General features: G+C 38.6%; 1 protein-coding gene across 1 annotated transcript; it reads left to right on the plus strand.

The window, feature by feature from the left end:
- Positions 1-1,760: 1,760 nt before the first annotated feature.
- Positions 1,761-9,159, plus strand: LOC128647639 (uncharacterized). Its single transcript, XM_053700393.1, has 2 exons — positions 1,761-6,209; positions 6,331-9,159. The coding sequence occupies exon 1, from the start codon at positions 1,768-1,770 to the stop codon at positions 3,865-3,867; it is 2,100 nt and encodes a 699-aa protein (XP_053556368.1). The 5' UTR covers positions 1,761-1,767; the 3' UTR covers positions 3,868-6,209; positions 6,331-9,159.
- Positions 9,160-13,684: the final 4,525 nt, after the last annotated feature.

A 13,684-nucleotide genomic window follows, 5' to 3' on the forward strand; every position in this document is an offset into this window, starting at 1 on the left:
AAATACTTATAGTGCACTATCGGTGTTTTCATTTCCTACTTGTGTTTGTCACTTATATTGCATTAATTATCTCTAAACAACACGCTACTTGTACCCCGCTCTTATCACTTTTGTAACACTGCTCGGGTCTCTATTTTTTCATTGTGATGAATGTACTTACTACGCTGGTTGTGTTGCGTGTTTTGTTATTCTGGTGGTCATGGTAACATCCTTCTGCCGGAACTATTTGGCGTAGGGATCCTACGTTGTACTATTTTTTAGGGCGCTATGTTGTTATGCATATGTTCCGTTCCGGGAATTGTTTGTTGTGTATACACATGTGTATAAATTTGTTTGCTTTGTCACATTTTGTCATGCTGATGAAGGGGAAAACATCCCCGAAAACGTTTCATTAAAGAAAGCTTTGATTGTTCACTTGAAAAAGGCCTGAGAGTGCATTTATTTGCAAGGAATATATAAATATATATATACCCAGGCAGCTGTCCCCAAGGAGGGTAACACAGTAAAGGGGACGGTATTTGTATGGTATTTATACTAGTGTACCCCCAGGAACCTACCAGTGATTTAATTTAGTGCCTACTATACTACAGCAGGATTGTGCGAACATGTCAGCGCACACAAAGATTGCCGCAATAAAGAGAGAGCAACAAAGTACATAATCCGTTTTTGCCAGTGCCCTACACTGAACGGATTATTATCCACCAAGATGGAAGCTGCATTAACTCCCGTTACAGAGCTCCCTCCACCTGGAATAACTACAATGGGGAATACAGAGGATCCAGGAACACAGGCACTTGGAGCGCAAATAGGCACAGTGTCATACACACATGACGATGCGGCCAGAATCTTATTCGCTCCGATCAACAGAACAGCTGGTGAGACCCCTGTAAATGTATACCACAACCTGTTAAAATTAAAAAAACGTAAAATTGACCTTATGCTACATGGCAGCTACTTATCAGAATATCATAGGCTTAACCATATTCCCAGGGGGTTTAGGGTAAAAAATATTCCCACAATAGGTAGAGAGAACCCAGAATTCCGTAAAAAATGGTGCCATATATTAAATAAGTGCTCCTTAGACCTAATGTTGCTAGTAGTAGAGGAAGTTACCAACATCCTAGTTAGGGTCAGAGTTGAAATAGTCACGTTTGAACAGATACACAATGAGACACTTACCAGAGATCAACAAGAGAACTGGCTACTTAAACTCAAACAACAGATAGATAAATACAGGTCAGAATTACTTGTGTTTAAAAATAGAAAACTCGACACAGTTAACTCAGACTATACACATGACAGAGTATATAAGTGGTTAACTAACACCAATGAAGGTAGGATTAGGAGACCACAAAGATCTAGGAGGGTACAGTTTCACACTATCGATACGAGTGGAGCAGATACGTCAGATACAGACACTAGCACCCTACACACTAACCAAACTTCACCTGAGATATACCCCTCACAAACAGTACATCATACCTCATATTCAGGTAGGGTACACTCCACACCTGAACATTTTTTAGGTGTAACCACCAGATCGAGAGGAGAGGGAGGTGGAATAGACCACACATCAGGAGGACGAGGGGGCAGAAACAGGAACAGACCTATACGTCGCTTCAGACGGAGAATATAGTTGTTAATCTCAGTAAACACACACTTACGCCTGCTGAAACACTAGTCCTTAATAAAGGTTTGGCGTTTGTGCCTACACATACTATATCTGAAATAGATCTGAAAACGGATATATATAAGTTGAATAGAAGCATGAAAATTAAGGAACATTTTCAAAATACACCCCAGAGTGTAGATACACTTGACCCCTTACATAAATGCAGGAAACCCAGCACATTTGAGCCTCACAACTGCAGTGCAAGCACTAAGACATATGTGAGGTTAGTCACTCAGGACATGGAACAGGAAAGGACTACTAAAACATGGAAACACAACTTAACCAGTATTGAAAAAACAGCCATTAAAACATTACAGGACGATCACAGTCTCATAATTCGCCCCGCGGACAAAGGCGGGGCGATTGTATTAATGAACTATGATGACTATAGGGAAGACATCCTGACACAATTGGCAGATGCAAACACATACTCCATGTTAACAAAAGACCCTACAACCATGTACAAGAAACAGATAGATGGCATTTTGCAGATGGGTCTACAACAAGGGTATTTAACAGACAAATTGTATGATTTTTGTGTTACACAATATCCTCGAATACCTATCTTGTATACAACTCCAAAAATACATAAAACCTTACATAAACCTCCGGGACGACCCATAGTGTCAGCAGTACAATCGCTTACCCAACCGGTTGCGCAGGTGATCGACATCCTGTTACAACCAACAGTAAAGGGGGTCAGATCATATATAGCTGACACCAATGATCTGATAAGGAAAATGAGGGATGTGAGTGTGGAGACTGGTGACATCCTGGTAACCCTGGATGTCAACAGTCTCTACACAATCATCCCCCATGATAAGGGCATGGATGCAGTAAGAACTCATTTGACGGAAGGCAGGCTATATGAGGGGCCACCAGTTGAATATTTACTTACCCTTTTAGAGTACTGCCTCAGCCATAATTATTTTCGATTTGATACAAAATTTTACCTGCAGATAGCAGGCACGGCGATGGGGTCGAATATGGCCCCATCCTACGCCAACATATTTATGTTCCAGTTCGAAAATGATTATCTATGGAACACTGACACATCGTCGATAGTGTTTTATGTGAGATACATCGATGATGTTTTCTTGATCTGGCGAGGGGGGCAAAGAACATTACTCGATTGGTTTAACTATCTAAACAACACAGAAACCACTGTGAGATTTAAAATTAGCCACAATGAGAAAGAAATACAGTTCCTAGATCTTAATATCTACATACAGGGACACAAATTGGGAAGTACACTTTATCACAAGCCAACAGATAGAAATTCAATACTGAGTGCCAACAGCTGCCATCCGCCCACACTCCTGAGGGGGATCATTAAGTCCCAAATGATCCGTGTAATTAGAAATAATTCTAACCACTTTGCAGGGGTCTCCCAGCTGCAGGAAATGAGGGACAAATTTCTTCAGAGGGGTTATAAGAAGAGAATAGTGGAGGATACCTTAAATGAGGTCCTAACACTTACACAAGATAACTTCATCTACAAAGCAGCAAAAGCTGAAACAGAAAGTAAATTAATAATGGCTACCACCTTTGCCCCAAATACCACACAAGCGGGCAAAATATTGAGGACACATTGGCTCCTGATACAATCAGACACAAGGTTAAAATTTGCAGAGAGAATGACACCTATGATAGCCTACAGAAGAGGAACCAATCTACGAGACATCTTGGTCCGCACAGACCCTAAAAAAAGCTACATAGGTGCTACACATAAAAATATTAAAGGCTCATACAAGTGCTTGGGATGCACTACATGCAATGGGTTGATATCTACCAAAACGTTTCACCATCCACAAACGAATAAAGTGTACACCATCCAACACTCCATATCCTGCAACACGACACATGTGATATACCTGCTCTATTGTCCGTGCTCTCAATTCTATGTTGGAAAAATGAGTGGAACACTCAGAGAAAGGATGGCCAATTACAGGAGAGCGATCCGAGTAGCACTAAAGGAAGGGGATTCGGACCAACCGGTGGCGAGACACTGTGCAGTAAAATCACATCAAGTATCGACCATCAGGTATATCCTCATCGATCATATCCCCCCCCTGGATAGAGGGGGTGATTGGAACAAAACCCTATTGAGGCGTGAAGCAGAGTGGATGTACAGACTTGGCACCGTAACCCCAGGGGGACTGATTTCCCCACCGGATTATAAAGCGCTCATATAGATTGGAGACACACTACGAGGCATGGCCAGTGGTAAACCCTAGTATGCTTTGGTAGTTTGGCGAACTTGCCCCCAGAGGGGGTGAGCTATCTAACATACACCAAAAACCTGAGTAGGAGGGAGACACCTAGGTGCCACCCACCACTCATGATACAAGTGGTCCACGAAGGCATATTGCACTTCTTATACATTTTATCTCCTATATCTATATAAAAAAATGAGCTGAAGACGAAACAAGGAGCCAGTAGAGCCACACCAGAAAAAGATGCAGGAAGAAGGAACTGTTCCCTTCAATGAAGGATTACATATAAAGGATAGTGGATGGTGCACACCAAGAAAGAGAAGAATCAGTTCTATAACTTCATGACAAGAGGGGAAGCAAAATAACACAATAACTGTATAAGAGATACAATTTATACTTATATCACCAGGGGCCAATCCTGCAGTAGTACATAGTAGCCAATATAGTAGTGCATAATTGTTAGTATGTATACTAGCATTTTATCTGTTACTTTTTATTTTTTTCATTTTTAATTTGTGTCAATATATACATGATATATATAGTGCAAAGTGGTGTATGAAAGTTGTAACTAGATTAGTATATGTGGGTCAGATTAATAGAATAGTACTAGTATGAACACAGTACCTATACCGAGAATAAGAACCGAACATATGCATAACAACATAGCGCCCTAAAAAATAGTACAACGTAGGATCCCTACGCCAAATAGTTCCGGCAGAAGGATGTTACCATGACCACCAGAATAACAAAACACGCAACACAACCAGCGTAGTAAGTACATTCATCACAATAAAAAAATAGAGACCCGAGCAGTGTTACAAAAGTAATAAGAGCGGGGTACAAGTAGTGTGTTGTTTAGAGATAATTAATGCAATATAAGTGACAAACACAAGTAGGAAATGAAAACACCGATAGTGCACTATAAATATTTATTGATTTAAGCACCGAGGGGATGCAAAAGAATAATTAGCACATGTATATAGTTATAATATGAATTTGAGGCATAACATTGACACATATGATTTAAATAATACATACATACTAAAAAGGTGTATAATATTTGACGTAACCTACTGGATGTAGTAGAAGTAGACATTTCCGGGTTAGCAATGGTGGAACGCAAGGTATGCGGTCCACGAATAGTTTTTGCTGCACTTTCACTGATTTAACACAGGTGGGAATTGTTTGTTGTGTATACACATGTGTATAAATTTGTTTGCTTTGTCACATTTTGTCATGCTGATGAAGGGGAAAACATCCCCGAAAACGTTTCATTAAAGAAAGCTTTGATTGTTCACTTGAAAAAGGCCTGAGAGTGCATTTATTTGCAAGGAATATTTGAAGTATCTTTGCACCCAGGCAGCTGTCCCCAAGGAGGGTAACACAGTAAAGAGGACGGTATTTATATATATATATATATATATATATATATATATATATATATATATATATATATATACACATGTATATATGCACTTATGTGTTTATATGTGTATATATGTCTGTAAATACATATATACACATATAAATACGTGCACATATATAAACATATTGTGCACGTTTTTTTGCCTACACTGGAACTGTCATTCATGCGCTTTGACCATATACAATTGTAGCGCAACATTTGGAACTTTTCATGATTAATAATTTCACAATTGTGGACTGCATCATTACTTAATGTTTTATATTTCCACATTTTGGCAAGTACAAAAACCTTTTTTGTAAACATGGGAATAAACAGCAATATTTTGGGACTGCCTATTATTGAGAATTCTAGTATTGTCTAGATTTAAACACTGTTTTCATTACACATTGGTGTTTAAGGTTCCCATTATTTATATCTGCTACCAATTAGCTTTGTTTTTATAGTTTTTAATTTTATCTCTGCAGATATAAACAGAGGGCTCCTCTGGTCCAAAGTGCATAAGCCATTTATACATATTATACTTTAGTGCACTTTCCATAATGGCAACAATGATACCCACAGGGGTTATAAATGAAACAAAAAGAAAACGCATTATGGAAAATGCACTAAAAGGTGATAGCCAAGCACTAGTTCTTGTTAATCAGGATGATATTACAAATGTATTTCGAAATTAGAATTGCTAAGGTTTAGGGAAACTAATCTGTGGTGGGATATAGAGTTCTTAGAACTCTATATATCTGAACATAAGGTACCTAGGGGTTTAAGAATGAAAAAATATCCCTCCTTTGCACTTAATAACCCCAAATTTATGGAGGAATGGAATGATAATTTAACTAACTGTTCCATAATATGAATGAAACAACTGTTATGCCATAAAAAAGAAGAGAGTGATTAGGTCCTTATTGAAATTAATACTGCCATTGAAACACTTAAAGGAATGGAATGATAATTTAACTAACTGTTCCATAATATGAATGAAACAACTGTTATGCCATAAAAAAGAAGAGAGTGATTAGGTCCTTATTGAAATTAATAGTGCCATTGAAACACTTAAACTATTTGAAACCACTCAGAAATATGCAGACTATACCAAACAGCTTACTTAAACAATAGATAATTTAGATACAGTATTATCTGAAAGGAAGGTACAGAAATACCAGAGAGATGTTAAGGATTATGAACTTAACATAGTCTACTCTTGGCAGCAACATAAGCCTACTAGACAAAATTGGCCACCTCCTAAGAAAAATAAGAACAAGAATAAAAACAAAAAAGGAAATAGTAATAAGTCCGAAAAAAATTAACATGTCACATTTTCTAGTATAGAATCGGATTACCAAGACACTAGTGCCCAGTCGAAGGTGAACAGTCACAAAGCCTACCTGAACCTGATAAAATCAGTCTAAATCCTAATCCTGGTAGAAAAGAATTAAAAGCTTTAGTGAAACAACCTAATCAGACAAGTACACCAAAAAGAACACAAGACACAATAGGAATGGGACAAGCAGGGTCCACCTTTCATTACCCCAGCAGGGTCAGAAAAACTGTAAAGAAGTAGCAGTCATTAATCTCTCTGACTATATCCTGTCCAACACAGAATGTAATTTGTTAAATAAAGGTCTATCATATGCATCAGCACATAATTTTGATCTTGTGAATACACTTATAGATATTAATAGATTTGTTCGTAAGATTATTTTAAAAAAGTACTTATTACCTACAAAGACGATTCACAGCGATGAGGGCAAAATTTGCCCCCGCCTTTGCCAATATTTATATGGGGTGGCTAGAATTCAACATGATCTTTTCAGACCCATTTCCATATAAGAAGAATGTCATACTATATGGTCGCTTCATAGATGACATCATTGTCATCTGGGACACCAGAGTAGATTGCACTGCTGACAAATTTATAGACTTTATGAATAATAATGAATATAATTTGACATTTACAGCACAGACACATAACCAAACTAATGATTTTTTAGATCTGAGCCTAAGAGCCGTAGGTAATAGAATCTCCACATGTACTTATCGCAAACCTTTGGCCAGAAATACAATATTGAGAGCTGACTCCAGTCATCTCAATCATCTAAAAAGAGGTATTCTGAAAGCCCAATATTTACGCCTAAGGATGAATTGTACAGAACTAACAGAGTATTATTCCCAAGCCAGAGAGCTAACTAATAGATTAATAGATAGAGGCTATTGAAGAAATTTGCTATTTAAAATAGAAAAACAAGTGGCAGATTTAAATAGACAAGATCTGCTTAAAGGAGGATGTAACTCTGATAAGTCTCTAATAACAGAAAAGTCTGTCTTACCTGGTCAAAATCTTTTGCTCATCACACAATTTAGCAGACAATACAATCAAATCTGTAATATAGTAAAAAATTGACAATTTTAAAAGGAGATGAGGCCCTTAATAACATCCGAACATCAGGAGTTAAGTGTATAGCACGAAAAGCTCCCACTATAAGAGATATAACTGGTAAACAGTTCACAGATAAAGAAGTAGTAGGCTCGCATTGGCTTAGCCTAAAACCGGGATGTTTCAAATGTGGCCATGTACCATGCAAAGGATGCACTTGTATCACTGTGACAGATACTTTTTCTTCAAAAGTTACCAATTAAGTATTTCATATTAGTGATAGGATCGACTGTAATTCCCATTACGTCATCTATCTCATTAATTGTTTATTCTGTTCCTGCCAATACATAGGTATCACTACCCGCCCACTAAAAGAAAGAATCTGCGAGCACTTGCGCTCTCTGGATGATAAGGAACCAAAAACGCCGGTAGATAAACACTTTAGATTACATGGTATGGGACCAAAATACTTTTCATTTATAGGTATTGATATAATTAAAATACACCCCAGGGGTGGTGATAGGAAAAAAAGTCTGAGAAAAAAAGAAAAAAAAGAAATATTTTGGATTGTAAAGTTGCATACTAGAGCTCCAGAAGGGATCAACAAAAGGATGGATGTTGATTTATTTGTTGAATAATTCATTTTCTTTCCGGAACTGCTAAAGTTACCTTCCATTTTTCCTCATACTATAGTCTTGCACCTAAGTGCCTTCTAATCCTTTGAATCTTACCTAATAATGCAGATTATAAAATAATATAGTACATCCTCAATCAATCAGGTGTTTTTTGATATATATTTTCTTTTTACATGTATATAATATTCATTTTATTTGCCTAATCTTATTTGCTTTTATACATATTATCATATTGTTTTACCCTTTGTTAATATAGCAATTTTTCCTTTTCATATGTAGACTGGTGGTTTTTATATATATATATATATATACTTTCATTATATTATTAGGGCCACATATATTGCCATTTATTTGCTTAGCCCTTTATGTAAAAATCACCTGTCTCCTCTAAGCTATAAACATATGTTTTTATTTCTCAGCTTTCTAATATGTAATTGGTATTATTTTAGATTTTTTATTTTATTTCATTTTTGTATTTCCTTATTTTATGCTTAGAATTATGTATTGTTATGATATATGTTTTGGAATATATAGAAAATTGTACTAGTATTATGTATATAAATGTCTTTTATGTCTTTGTATACATATAGAAGTTTATAAAATAGGATGAATGACTCATTTGCAACAAATTACCCTGCCACTTAATCTACAGGTGTAGATAAGGGTTTTGACTGAACAAGGCCTTGATTGGCTCTTTTGTTGCATTTAAGTTCACTCACACCTTGAACTCATCACCTCTGATGAAGCGCATGTACGCATGCGCAAAACGCGTCAGGTGTTAATGCTTTGCTCTCACCTTTTGTACTAGGACCTTTGCTCAATAAATCTTTTTTGAACCAGCCGTGGGTGATTTTCCAGCCTCCTTTGTCCTCCTTTCTGGGGATTACCTATATATATATATATGTGTGTGTGTGTACATATGCACTTATATGTTTATATGTGTATATATGTCTGTAAATACACATATAAATACGTGCACATATATAACCATATTGTGTGTATATATATATATCCAGTGACTCAGCAACATCCCAGCCCTGGGTGCTAAATAGCACTCCAAAAAAGCTGTGATGTCACCAGAACCACAAGCAGTTAACCCCAGTCCGGAATGGGTGCAAGAAACAAGGGGGATTACAAACAAAAAATAATACAACACATAGAGACACCCAGCACTCACCAGCTAGCTCACAGCTAAGATAAAATCCCAACTGGAAAGGTTTGTTACCGCATCTGGCCAAATGGGAAAAGCTCAGGCACCACGTCAAGGTCCTTTCCACTGCCTGAGTCCCTAACACAGCCAAACCATGTGAGCTTACAAAGCCAAACAAACTGAGAACAAAGAAGGGGTGCACAGGTGGATGTAATCACCCAGAGAAATACAAAACACGGAAGGGAACTGTACTCCAAGACCGGACCAGGTACACATCCAGTGACTCAGCAACATCCCAGCCCTGGGTGCTAAATAGCACTCCAAAAAAGCTGTGATGTCACCAGAGCCACAAGCAGTTAACCCCAGTCCGGAATGGGTGCAAGAAACAAGGGGGATTACAAACAAAAAATAATACAACACATAGAGACACCCAGCACTCACCAGCTAGCTCACAGCTAAGATAAAATCCCAACTGGAAAGGTTTGTTACCGCATCTGGCCAAATGGGAAAAGCTCAGGCACCACGTCAAGGTCCTTTCCACTGCCTGAGTCCCTAACACAGCCAAACCATGCGAGCTTACAAAGCCAAACAAACTGAGAACAAAGAAGGGGTGCACAGGTGGATGTAATCACCCAGAGAAATACAAAACACGGAAGGGAACTGTACTCCAAGACCGGACCAGGTACACATCCAGTGACTCAGCAACATCCCAGCCCTGGGTGCTAAATAGCACTCCAAAAAAGCTGTGATGTCACCAGAGCCACAAGCAGTTAACCTCAGTCCGGAATGGGTGCAAGAAACAAGGGGGATTACAAACAAAAAATAATACAACACATAGAGACACCCAGCACTCACCAGCTAACTCACAGCTAAGATAAAATCACAACTGGAAAGGTTAGAGATTCTTTAGAGATTTATATGTATGTATGTCTATGTTAAAGCTCTTTGCCTGCCTTTTTTTTCCAAAACACCTGAGACTTCATAGCTTTGAGCCCTTATAATTTTTTTTTCTATTTTTTTTTTAATATTTTTTATTAGATGGTGTTATTATAAGTATAACTGTTTGTAATATATTTTTGATGTGTTTTGTGAGACTTTTTTGTTCTGCAAAATAGTGAACTATAGCTGTGAGGATGCGCTAACCTGATGAGTTTCAACTTATAATACGAGCGGAAAACCTGATGCACGCAAACACCCGTAATATACCGATTATTACTCGCACATAACTGTTAGCACTCCATTCGTAAGCTGGACCAAAATGCACATCTTAAAGGAATGATACACAAAGTCTTCAAAAGGACAGATCTTTCCACATGCACACGCAAACATTCTTAAAGGGAAAACACTTACATAGTCCTAAAACAGGCACATACAACGCACATCCTTAAAGGCACAGTAGCAACTCGCACACACAGATTTAAAGAGACAGCTCACAGCATTCACACAACCAGCCTTAAAAGGACAAATGATGGCACACACACAAACTTGAAAGGACAACTCAAGAGGACGAGCGAGCGAGCGAGCATCCAAGATGGCTACAACACATTAGAGCTCCGTGATCGGGTCAGCCAGAAAGCAGCCCACATACCTCTATTTGGTGCCAAATCACCCACAAAGAGCCACCACAAGCCACCTTGAAAGGAAGGTTACTTTCCGGAGCTCTGCATCTGGTGCGCAACAGCTCTCACCACTGCTAAACCTCATATATAAAAGTGAGCAGCACTAAATAAAAATCACACATGTGACGCACTCAAAATACTCCAGGCTGACAATTACATGAAAGACTCATATATCATCATCACATAAGCCTACAGCTTACCCCATCTTGTGGATAAGGCTCCATGTGGAACTTTATTGAAAATTAAATCATTTCAGATCTTTTTATTCACAAATTACTTTTAAGTGACAGCATAACCATTTCTGCTAATACAATCTAGACTCCTAACAATATAGCTCTCTGACATGCGGATCATACTCAGAATGATCTAAGACATTGCATGATTCCTCCTCAAAGAAATTGTACACTTCATCAACACTGCTTAAAAAGGGGATATAACATGCCCTAAAAAGTTAAGCCTGACCGTCTTTAAAGTAGCAGACACGACCACTAAGAGATAGTACTAAGTCTCAAATCCACATATCAGCAGAGATGTCACAGCGCAAATTAAATAAGGCTGACAAACATGCGAAAACACAACAAACAGGGCACAGCTCAGTCAACACCTTTTTCAAAACCCCAGAAGGTAATACAGGGAGTGCAGAATTATTAGGCAAGTTGTATTTTTGAGGATTCATTTTATTATTGAACAACAACCATGTTCTCAACGAACCCAAAAAACTCATTAATATCAAAGCTGAATAGTTTTGGAAGTAGTTTTTAGTTTGTTTTTAGTTATAGCTATTTTAGGGGGATATCTGTGTGTGCAGGTGACTATTACTGTGCATAATTATTAGGCAACTTAACAAAAAACAAATATATACCCATTTCAATTATTTATTTTTACCAGTGAAACCAATATAACATCTCAACATTCACAAATATACATTTCTGACATTCAAAAACAAAACAAAAACAAATCAGTGACCAATATAGCCACCTTTCTTTGCAAGGACACTCAAAAGCCTGCCATCCATGGATTCTGTCAGTGTTTTGATCTGTTCACCATCAACATTGCGTGCAGCAGCAACCACAGCCTCCCAGACACTGTTCAGAGAGGTGTACTGTTTTCCCTCCTTGTAAATCTCACATTTGATGATGGACCACAGGTTCTCAATGGGGTTCAGATCAGGTGAACAAGGAGGCCATGTCATTAGATTTTCTTCTTTTATACCCTTTCTTGCCAGCCACGCTGTGGAGTACTTGGACACGTGTGATGGAGCATTGTCCTGCATGAAAATCATGTTTTTCTTGAAGGATGCAGACTTCTTCCTGTACCACTGCTTGAAGAAGGTGTCTTCCAGAAACTGGCAGTAGGACTGGGAGTTGAGCTTGACTCCATCCTCAACCCGAAAAGGCCCCACAAGCTCATCTTTGATGATACCAGCCCAAACCAGTACTCCATCTCCACCTTGCTGGCGTCTGAGTCGGACTGGAGCTCTCTGCCCTTTACCAATCCAGCCACGGGCCCATCCATCTGGCCCATCAAGACTCACTCTCATTTCATCAGTCCATAAAACCTTAGAAAAATCAGTCTTGAGATATTTCTTGGCCCAGTCTTGACGTTTCAGCTTGTGTGTCTTATTCAGTGGTGGTCGTCTTTCAGCCTTTCTTACCTTGGCCATGTCTCTGAGTATTGCACACCTTGTGCTTTTGGGCACTCCAGTGATGTTGCAGCTCTGAAATATGGCCAAACTGGTGGCAAGTGGCATCTTGGCAGCTGCACGCTTGACTTTTCTCAGTTCATGGGCAGTTATTTTGCGCCTTTGTTTTTCCACACGCTTCTTGCGACCCTGTTGACTATTTTGAATGAAACGCTTGATTGTTCAATGATCACACTTCAGAAGCTTTGCAATTTTAAGAGTGCTGCATCCCTCTGCAAGATATTTCACTATTTTTGACTTTTCTGAGCCTGTCAAGTCCTTCTTTTGACCCATTTTGCCAAAGGAAAGGAAGTTGCCTAATAATTATGCACACCTGATATAGGGTGTTGATGTCATTAGACCACACCCCTTCTCATTACAGAGATGCACATCACCTAATATGCTTAATTGGTAGTAGGCTTTCGAGCCTATACAGCTTGGAGTAAGACAACATGCATAAAGAGGATGATGTGGTCAAAATACTCATTTGCCTAATAATTCTGCACTCCCTGTATATCAGTCACCTCGGCTACCCACCCTGATGAAGATCCTACTACAGGCCTCCTTGAAAAAGACAAGCAGGGTACACCGAACACCTAACCAGACCATAGCACAGGCACGCCGGTCACACTTCAAGCTATTGAACAGCTTATAGACCAAGTAACGTCCTGCATCAAAGAGCAGTGTGGAGACCTAAAGAAAGAAATTAATGACTTAGAAGAGGAGAGAGAGGAATTACACAGCACCTTCACCGAAATAACAGAAAATATGTTGAATCACCAACAACAAACAGACCTTGAAAAAAAAGTGGACAATCTAGAAAACAGAGAACGCCGCTGCAACTTGTGTTTCTGTGGCATACCAGAAACTATACAAGGGGCTGCAATACCAGAGTACCTGCAATCTCTTTTCCA

The sequence above is a fragment of the Bombina bombina genome, chromosome 1, assembly GCF_027579735.1.
Source record: "Bombina bombina isolate aBomBom1 chromosome 1, aBomBom1.pri, whole genome shotgun sequence".
Classification (NCBI taxonomy): Eukaryota; Metazoa; Chordata; class Amphibia; order Anura; family Bombinatoridae; genus Bombina; species Bombina bombina.